The sequence below is a fragment of the Micromesistius poutassou genome (assembly GCF_964030765.1).
Source record: "Micromesistius poutassou genome assembly, chromosome: 15".
Taxonomy (NCBI): Eukaryota; Metazoa; Chordata; class Actinopteri; order Gadiformes; family Gadidae; genus Micromesistius; species Micromesistius poutassou.
In genome coordinates this window covers 11,152,020-11,163,083 of record NC_140285.1, presented here as the reverse complement: position 1 = coordinate 11,163,083, position 11,064 = coordinate 11,152,020, and the positions used below count along the sequence as shown (strand labels likewise).

The 11,064-nt window shown below is 44.8% G+C and overlaps 1 protein-coding gene across 1 annotated transcript in view; it reads right to left on the bottom strand.

Moving 5' to 3' along the window:
• LOC311359800 (metabotropic glutamate receptor 7-like) overlaps positions 1-11,064 on the bottom strand; it is a gene marked incomplete at both ends in the record, with an annotated part of 49,402 nt that overhangs the window by 10,840 nt on the left and 27,498 nt on the right. The window contains 5 exons of the mRNA XM_084479835.1: positions 1,479-1,618; positions 5,070-5,270; positions 7,650-7,787; positions 8,790-8,944; positions 9,460-9,595. Of these exons, the coding sequence (XP_084335961.1) occupies positions 1,479-1,618; positions 5,070-5,270; positions 7,650-7,787; positions 8,790-8,944; positions 9,460-9,595 (770 nt within the window). The remainder of the gene's footprint in view (positions 1-1,478; positions 1,619-5,069; positions 5,271-7,649; positions 7,788-8,789; positions 8,945-9,459; positions 9,596-11,064) is intronic.

Genomic DNA, 11,064 nt, shown 5'->3' with positions numbered 1-11,064 from the left:
AGAGAGGGGGAGGAGAGAGAGAGAGAGAGAGAGAGAGAGAGAGAGAGAGAGAGAGAGAGCAAGGGAGAGAGAGAGAGAGGGAGAAAGAGAGAAGGCGAAGAGAGAGAGAGAGGGGAGATCTTAGTGATTAAACGGTAAACGACAAGGATGAGGACACAACACCAAGTCAGCATGAATATTTTATAAAGATGTTAGTTCCTGATACAGCATGAATGAAGCATTCATTGCAAGTTACACATTTATTCGTGTGTCAATGATATTTATCACCAGGTCCTTTGCATTGCTGGTAATAACCTCAAACCATCATTATTTTTTATTTATAAGAAGAATTATAAATAAGATATTCATAAAGAGATATTCTCTTTAAATCAGCGATTTAAATTCATGAAAATTATTAAAATGAAAACAAAGACAAACGATTTGACACACTCTAGCTATCTCAATAAATGATGAACTCTAGAGCATAAAATGTGGGTTTCATCCTTACTGAATGAGAAGAAAATCATTTTATGGCTCATGATCAATTATTTAGCCATGTATTCTACCTTGTATGAATTTCTACGTACTCTCAAAGATACAGTATATGATAAGGGACACACTACAAGGGAGAAGCCATAGCCTGCATTATTGAAGAAACAACGCATGAAACTGGGAATATAGTTGACACAGTAATTGATATAGGCAATCTCAAAACAGTCATTAATTTTCATGCGCCCTGTTTGATACTGGCCAATCTTTTTCAGAATTTCTTCAAAAAAATTAAACACTGGTGAGAAAATGAGAACATCTCTATAATTTAAGCAGCTGGTATATTGTTAAAACAAGAAACAACAGAGCCCATATTTTTCTGAGCTGAAATACTCAGGTCACACATGGTATGTGTGTGTGGGGCGGGTGACACCTGTATGACAAATGGTTTGTTTCCGTGGTGTCCGGCAAATTATCTTGTGCCATTTGTCCGAGGGCGTGGAGGTGCCATTTGCTATTGGGACAATGACTGGTGCTCTCTGGAAAGCCTCCTGATTACACACCATGTGTGTGGAAACCCAGTAATGAGACCAACAGCGCTGTTACCATGGAGACAAAAACTCAGGATCTGTCATGTGGCCGCCACCGTTTTGTCAGTTGCTTATTCGGCATTTCATATACTTAATTTATTTAATTGGAAAGCTAACATTTGTGAACAAAGCAATAGTCCATTTTTATTTTTTTGTCCGCATCAATTATATAGCCTCAAGATATCCTCGTTATCAATTATGTCCGCTGTTCACCCCGTGTTAGATACGTTAAATCGAAAATGCTTTCTTTGCCAAGGTAGACATATTAATAATGTAATTTCCCCAAATAACATCACAGAAACATTACAGATTCCGTTAACATCTTGTTAACGGAAATGTAATGTTTCTGTTACAAGATGGCCAAAAGCAGCTAGTATTATCCCCTTCACATGTATAACCTTCACACATTTATTTGCATACCCTCAGCTGGAGCGAGTCCACCCATTGGCCGACCACCTTGTACTCGGGGTTGGAGTTGTTAGTTGTCTGGAACTGGAACAGGTCGTAGCGACCCGGGGCGTCTCCGTTCTTGTTAAACATGACAAAAGTACCAGCACTGCCTGTAAAACAAACATTAATAATGCTGGTTAAAATGCAACACCACGGTACCACGCTATTGTGTTTTATGTAGAAGTAGCAGTGATTATCTAGGCTAGTAAAGACGACACGATGCGTTGGATCTATGACCTAAATCTACTGTGCTTAATCAAAATGTGCAGCGGCGTGGGTTTGTAGCCGGGCAGTGCGAGTTCTGGCCGACGAAGATAGCTCCCTTCCTCACCTGCTGCCTATGTATCAAGCTTACGCAAGAGGGCCCAGGGAGGAGGACAATGACAACGGGCGCCAAGGCAAGGACAACACCGTTAGATGGGTCTGTCTGGTGCAGTGAGAGACCTCAGCAGCTGTGCGTTCTCCACATCTGCGGCCCTAATGACATAAGATGCTGCTGTTCGGGACCCACAGATCGCAGAGCGCAGATCAGTCGGGGTCAAAAGGTTTGCGCGTTTCAATCGCACGGTGTGCGTGTGAAGAAGAAAGGGCGCAAAGAAAGAAGAAGCGGGACGGAATTGGGTCACAGCGAGCCACATCTGGCCATTGTGGTGCTGCCGCCCATCTTAAGCACTGCCATGCAGATCTCGGTTAATTAGCTTAGTCAAGACTGTGATCACATGAAATCGTTGTGCTCTGCAATAGACTAGAGTACACAAATACACAAGACTTATTGTGTGTGTGTGTGTGTGTGTGTGTGTGTGTGTATGTGTGCGTGTGTGTGCGTGTGTGTTTATGTTTGTACTGGGCCCCCTTGTGTGTGTGCCAGTGGTAGAAGTATAAATTGCTGAACGGTGAAACCAAAAAGATTTGAACGATGTAGAACGTAGAATGCAGTGAGTGTGTCTGTAAAACTAACCGACTAATCCCTCTATACCATGGGTGTAAATATTTAAATAGGTATGTTCAGGTAAATCGCGGCATTAATAAATGAGCAGACGATTGATGTAAGCATTGCGTGCATCTTCGACCGCGTGTCAAACGCCTCCAATAAGCAGAGACGGACCACCGTGGACAACGCGTCTCAATTAAAACGCTCCAAATGACACAATAAAGGGGATGCGCTCTAAATCAAAGCAGTATAAATAATCAGCTCTGAAAACCCAAATGGGGTGTGTGTGGTGCCACCGCCGCCGTTGCGGTGGGCTCCTGCCTCTTGTCAGTCCGCGGGTGAGTGGCTTCGTCCCGGAGGATCGCTTAAACAGATAAACATAAATGTCAGAAGAGATCCCGTTCACAGGAAACGCAATAAACTGCGACGGGGCAGGTGTGCAAGAAAAATGTTGCAGAGTTGTTTATACAGCCCCGTATAGTAAAAGTCAAAGGGATAAAGTCTTATGACCTTGGTGCTCCGAATAATCCCCCAGATGCATCAGCGTGTATTTCATTTACCTTTTTTTTTAAAGGGAAACTGGGTGGTAGGTAGGAAGGTAGGTAGGTGGAGGGAAGGGTGGACGGTGTTGTTGTCAGGTGACATTTAGCATGGGGAATTGTCTACCCTAATGGGGAGGCTATTATAAAGTCTAAGGACACGAGCAGCAGCAGAGGCAGCAGCAGCAGCAGCAGCAGCAGCGTTGTGTCCAAACTGCTTGGTGGTGGTGGTGGAGGTGAAGTGGGGGTGGGGTGCCTCATATGTAGATCGGTGCCGCTGGATGGTTGGATGAAAGGCTAAAGCACCTCTCCTTTTTAGTCTGAGGCCGCGGGGAATAGCAGCTCCCTCCAGTTTTATTCTGCACAAGGACGTTTGTCATTGAACATCCCATCAAAGAGCCTGCAGCCCGGTAGGAAATGCAGAGGTGGCCAGAGACAGAAGTGGTAGCATTTTAATGCTGACTGAGCAGCGATCTCATAATACCTTTAACAGGAGACACATGACACACCGACGGGGAACGCATTTGTAATGCAGACTCCTCTGTTTTGGTTTGGTATCGTAGCGTAGTCTTTGATGACTGACGAGCAGCGGTGTACTGATGTGGACCACAGAAGCCCGTTGGGACATGCAGAACATCACTTTTTGCCTCCGACTTGTAATGAAACAAACTCAGAAGGTGGCAGATGCTAACCCGTCACTTTGGCTGCCAGCAAATAAAGACAGCAGACAAGTCAACACTCACACACTCACACACAAAAAACTAGGAGATGTTGACAAAGTGTTTACAACTGTTTACCACTGAGGCAAGAAAGTAGCCATTGCTCCACAGAAAATTCCTACACACACAGACAGACAGACAGACAGAAAGACAGACACATACATGCATGCATACACAAACACACACACGCACAGGCACACGCATATGCACACATACACATGCGGCCGGCAGACAAGCACATATAAACACATGCACAGGCACACGCATACCCACACACAGACACACACATACACACACACACACACACACACACACACACGTCGATAAGACATACACACACACACACACACACACACACACACACACACACACACACACACACACACACTTGTTAACCCAAATGAAAATTTCTGTTTGCGTGGAGCAAAAGCCATTATGAATTCCATTCCATTTCCCCCCCGCCTGGCATATTCCAAGGGAACAAATGATCTGTATAGACTGTTTAGTAAGAGCACTATATTGGATGAAAGATTTATAGATTCAAATGGGGCTTCAGAAGTGAGACATGACAAAAGTGCCGCGTTGCTCTGCCGAGTATAGCGTGGGCCGGCTCGGGATCCACTGCTGTGCTTCTCCCATCATTATCCCGTTCCTTTCTCTCCCCCTCTCTCTCCTCTCATGGTCTCTGCCTTTCCCGGCGCTCCTTAGCTCTGTGTCTGCGGCGCAGTAGGGCCATCCACGAAGCTCTCACTGATTCACTCACAGACACACATTAGCCGTGGTACACACACACACACACACACAGACAGACAGACAGAAAGACAAGACCGACACAGAGACACACACACACACACACACACACACACACACACACACACACACACACACACATAGACACACACACAAACACACATACACACACAAACACATGCACACAGGCTACCACACACTTATCTTGCCAAAATACAGTGACAAAGGAAAAGGACAAATATGATTGCCAATGGCAAAAAAAGGACTAACATTATCAAATGTAATGATTTGTGAATATATCATCACTTGTGGTAGATATTGGGGAGAATTATCTCTTCCTCTTGATTATTTCAGTAGCTTACCACTGCAATAGGCCAGTGGAAGCCAAGCTATATATAGTAACTATATATACTGTATACAGTACATTTATATAAGGAAATGAGATTGCTACTCATGCAGGAGAAGATAACCATGGAAAATGTGTCATTTCAGTTGCAGAGAGACTACACATTTCCAGGGAAGTAAATATAATATATATATATAGATATAAAGTTAGTTTTACTTCCATACTATAAGCACACACACACACACACACACACACACACACACACACACGGCTCACCGTTGAAAGTGGCATTGCGTATGTACTTGAGCAGCGCCTTGCCGTCCGCCGCCTCCATGTCGGGGCAGATGCCCGGGTAGTCGGGGCACAGCTCCCGCTGCATGGTGTGCAGCGCGTGCGCCATGGCGTACACGCCGTCGATCACAAACTGCACCTTCCCCTCCTGCTCGTACCTGGAGTCGATCCCGATGCGCTCCTGGCCTGGAGGGAGGAGGAGGTGGGCGGAGGTGGGGTAGGGAGGTGGGAGGGGAGATGAGGGGAGATGAGGGGAGACAGCGCAGAGAGAGAGAGAGGGGGGGCCGGAGGACAGCCAGTCAGACAGATTGGTCATCGCTTCACTCATCACAACGTGTGTCATCGTCAGCGGAACCCCCGCCCGCCAACCCCCCAACCCCCCGCCCCCCCCCGCCGCTCGGCCCCCCCGCTGGTTGTTTCCCCCACACTGAGCTTCTGAAGGTGATTGGCAGTGAGGATGAGGCTGACAGCGGTAACGGAGAGAAGCAACCAGGGAGAAAAACAACCCAGAGGATGAACTGGTTCATCTCTGGTAGACGCCGAGACATTTGGTTGAATACGTTTGAATGGATTTTAGAGTTTGTGGTTCCCGATTGGATTTAAATATCAATTCTTAAAAAAATCTACCACAAACACTGTGTTTCATGATGAGTGCTTCTGAGAGGAAAGAGACTGTTCCATTGGACGGGTAAATTAAGTACCTTTACTCGTCTGAGAGGTGAGTCCACATGTGGGATGAGCTTTATTGGGTTTATGTTCATAAGAGACAGCAAGACAAAGAACAAAGGAAATTGCAATGTGATTCAATTTGAACATTTGAGACATTGTGTTCACCTCTATTTACTTTAATTTATCTTCCATACTTTCCATACTACTCCATTACTGCCCTGTATTCTTCACTATGGTTCACCATAAAATATTCGAGCAGACACAGTTTCCACAGTTATAAGGTTTCCCAAAGAAGGCTGTAGCATTTGATACAAATAAGGATTTTATGCTATTTTTCCCCAGACTCATTGTTTAAACTTGGCAATAACCCTAAACCAATTAGCAAAGACAAACAGAGTAAGCATAATTTGGTGGAGATGCCAGACAATGGCCATTTATGTGACAGACAGATTGGATCGTTAAAATGAACTTCTTACATATTACTACCGACATGTTACAATCACAACCGCAATAACAATAATGCAGCAAAGGAGATTTGGTTTGTTTTTATCCATCTGCCCACAGGATCAAAACAAAGTGAGCGTTTCATTCTGCGGTTCATTCTGTTGCACTTTCATGATGTTACAGCCTCACTATTCTGTTCCCTGTGCTCACCAGGCCTGCTCTAAAACACCTCCCCTGTGTAGAATACATCATAAACAATGCCTTTAAAATATCTTTGTAGTCACATTATATTTTAAACCCATCCTATTATTTAGTTAATGATGCAACACAAAACAAATAAATGACAGGCTTATGGAAAAATTGCATGGAATTGGGTGAGAGCATATTATTCCCAACAGATCACCGTAGGGGAGAACAATGCATGAAGGGTGGCAATGCATACAACCCAATACCCATACAGCCAACGTATATCACTTAGGATTGTCCCAAGTTTTGGGGTTGAATGCAAGGGCTTCCAACGTAAAAGCAGCAACTGGCCTTCATGAATATATAATAGGGTTCTGGCATCAAATGGAAACACGAAGGGTTGTACAGGGATTTTGGTTCTGAAAACGGAAACTAATTCTCAGTCGGAATAGAAATTGTAACATAGAAGATGGGCTGCATTTTACATCCCTCATGTGAAAAGCACCCTTTGTTTGACTAACAAAAGGAATGCAAACCTCTACTCGATTCTGACGCCCCTACCAATGACAATTAACTTGTTATTTGTACTGTTTGTGCCATGGACGTCCTCTGCATTATGCATGCCAGAATAATCACAGAGTTATTTGGTAAATATATTCAGAGCATACACCTGCCTGTCAAACCCGTTGGCTGATGGAGGCGGGGAGGACCCAGATTAATTGCATATCTTCTAACCAACACTATCATTACTGCCAAAACGCTGATGCTTACAAATTTAATCAAGAACAGCAACTGTGGTTTACTTTGCTTGGAGTTAAATGTCGCCGCCGATTCTTTTAACGTGCAGTCCTATAAAAGTGACGCAAGCTGCCGGTCTCCTATCCACCATGCTTATACGTTGTCTTTAAATCCCAAGACTGGGCTGCAAGGTGTCCATGGGTGAGCCATGGGTGAGCCATGAGTGCCATTGAGTGATAAGCCTCCCGCCACAAGGGCCCTGACCTTAGCATGGCTAATAATGGCATCGCTATTATTACTCTCAATGCTAACAACCCCTTTCTCCCCGATGGGCCTGCTGGGTTACCTGGTGATAGGGGCTTTCTGTCAGTCCCGGCCATTCGAGCAGCTAATTAAAAGACAATGGCATACTGCGACACCGCCAGTGCAAAGCTAAAGTATTTCCATGTTGGTGGCGACTCAGAGCAGAGATTGGATGTCGCGGTTCAGGTGCAACGAGCCGACGTTTCCCTCGTTAGCAACTCTCACCTGTGCATTTACGGCTGGTGTCCTCTCTCTTGGACGAGCTGAGGAGCCGGCAGTCAAAGTTTTCCTCCCAGAACTCTGCGAACCACACGTTCCTGCGGTTGTTCTCCAGCGTGAGTCCGGTGAAGTATTCGTCGAATCCTGGTGGGGGGGGGGGGGGGGGAATTCAGTAAAATAAGAAAAGAAACGTTAACTCATAGTGATGCTCACAACCTGGGGGAAGAGAGGGGGGCGGGTCTTCCCGTGAACTTTAGGAAGCAAACCATGCTAGGGATACTCTTTCATCATAATGTGACCACTGTGGTTTCCCTTCCTATCAAGCCCTGTGGATCTTTAGTAATTTCTTTCATCCAGGAAACAACATTAATTTTAAAGACAGGATGCATAATAAATAACTGGGGAACCGGATTAGTGCCACAGCCTGTTGCCACAGCTTGCTCGGTCCTGTAGGAGTTGAACATTTTGTTTGCTTCATGATGTTCATTAAAACACAGCTGGATTCAAGGTATGGGACATTAATTTTGTTAATAAGTACAAAGCCGAATTCAGTGAAAGTGTGTGCACACAGTACTAGCTCAGGGGGTACAGTATGTATGCCAGCTCTAATAGAGTAACGAGGACGCTTGTATCTCGCTTCAAGCTTTGTTTATGCTTCTTCTGAAGGTTCCTATGGACATACGGATCAAACACGCAACATGCTCATTAGAACAACATCGGGCATACTTATGTGAGCATTCTCTTTTTCTGTAATGATGTCCATGTTTATTTCTCATAGGAGCAAATTAAATCATTGAATCACATGGAGAGTAGCCATCTGATAATCAGAATCAATTTACATCAATTAGAACCTTTTATCCTTAGGGGGATTTAAGCCTCCTAACTTATATATTGTCTCCAACTGGACATCCCTGATTCAAGCAAGTGTGATAAAAGTCTCTTTAATGCAATAACGGTTATTAAGAATGCCCTGCTGGACAGAGCCATCACGAGGCCGCATGCTGGGAAGCCACTGTTCTACCGGTGTGGCTTTTGGTTCCTCAAACGAAAACACAATTACCGTCATTTCCTTATTTCATCGAGACATGGTCACCTAGGGGCAGAGAGGCTCAGGCGGGCATCTGTCTGCGTTTGGCGGTCGTGTACCTTTAATGGACGAGCGTTTGGGCAGTATGGTGATAGCCCCCACAGCAACCTCCTCTAGCTGGTGGATGGGGCTACCCTTGGCACCCCAGCTGTCAGATCCAATCCACAGGAAGTGGCCCACTTGATTGGCCCTCTTGGTGGCGTTAAGAACTCCCCTGTTAAGAACATCCATGTGTGAGTTGCATTGCGGAGGCTCTCCGAATGAGGTAGGGCGTCAATGTGAATGTCTTAGTGGTGCCGCGAGCCATGACGACAGGGCCTATGCAAAACATATATTTATAGTGTTTTTGCTGAGAAAAAAAGAACAGTATTCTTGAGAGAATAATAGTGTTTGAAATGTGAAGTGTCTCTGTTCATGCTATGAGTATCAACATAAATTGGATTCCCCCAGTATATAATAAAAACAAATGTGTTCATTTTATCTGACTCTGCTTCCTATGGATATTTCCCAAGGGGCCCTTGTAAATGAACAGTATCTCTGGTTTTCCAAGATAATTTGACATGTTTGTCTAACCACTGTATACACAGTAAATCTGTTTTTGCCTCCGGCCCATTGTAGGGCGGGAAGGGTGGGGGTGGTGTGTTTCTGTTGATCCACAGAGATTAAAAACCTGGATTTGGCAGCCCATCAACACCCCCTTGAACAACGTGGATGTTGTTCACGCCTCACCGTATGTCTTCTTCACTGGCGAAGATGACGACTGCCCTTGAGTGCTGGGTTTCCAGCAGCTGTTGGACGGCCTTGTCGTAATCCTCCAGCTTGGAGTTATGGGGAATCCTCAAAGACTGAGCGATGCAGATCCCCCCTTTGAAAGGAAGCAAAGCAAACAGAGGATAAGGGACCTCGCGGATATGCTTACCCACCTCCGCTCCGCACGTCCCGTTCTGATGCATAACCCAATCTTGCTTTTCCTTCAGTCCGTCACCCACTCACGCGTTCATTCATTGTGTTTGTCCTTGGTTCGACGCCTCCATCGCCCACTCGTTCATCAGTTCATTCACTCAACTTCTCGTCTTATCAGGTCAATTAATGATCCCATCCGTTCACTCCTTCCCTCCTTCACTCGTTCCCAACCCAGGACAGAAGCACAGTAGAAAAGATAAAAGTCTGAATATATTCTCCCCCCAGCTCAGCTGTGGAGGATTTTTTCTAAATAAAACAAGATCATGCATTCTGTAGCCTATCTAATAGGAAATCCTACCATGACAGATTAAAAAGGAATTCCATTAAACAATAGTACAACTTATATATATATATACTGTATATATACTGTATATATATATATATATATATATATATATATATATAAGTTGTACTATTGTATTGTATATATATATAAATCGAGGCAACCCTTATCTTGCTAGATAAATGTTTTCACCGTCCTCACCAATTCAGCCCTTAACTCAGGACCGGTGGTTTCCTCCACTCAGCGGAGAGGGGCGTCCAGGTTTATGACTGCTACAGTATATACTAATCCAATAATCCACCCCTACCTTGGTACAAGTCGGAGATCGACATTACGAGACAGATAGGTATTAGCGATTCCTGCCATTGGGAATTTTGTGTGTATTATCTCATCATACTGGTTGCTGGGTGGCGCAGATAGCGTGGAGCAGCTACTGAACAAAGAGGATATTAATGATGACAATAAATCATTCCCAGACAGGTCATCACTAATGAGTTTGTACAGGTTGAAGGGGGATGATTGCCGCCATGGTTCGCTAAATAGTTGCCAGATATTTGGCGGGCAGCTTGTGACGACCACCTTGCCTGAACTTTGCTCACAAATGTCCTTGAGGTGATAGAAGTGAGGTAATCGTTTCCTGATAACCCGTTGTTGTGTGACGAATACACTGGTGTGAGGAGGAACCATTAGCAACACATAAGGTCATAATATCATTGTGTGTTGCTGGAGCTGATGTTTCATCTTCAACACGTAAGATCTACATCAATAGGAACTACGATGCTGCTATGACGAACACTACACATGTCAACTTTTAAACCCACTCATGTAGGCTGGGTTCAAAAACAACACGCACAAGGTAGGCCTTTGGCTGACTCAGGCCCTTAGCAGCTGTAAAAAAGTGTGTTGGAGCTTGAGCATCCACATGCTTACAAGTTGACCAGGTTTACTGACTAATGGCAGTACACAAAGGCTTTTACCCAAAGTGAGTTTCAATTATTAAGGAGCAGGTAGGGGTTAGGCATGTTGGTCAAAGATAGTGAGGCGGCGGAAATGGAAGAAAGTGGGACAGTTTAGCTGCTAATCTAAAG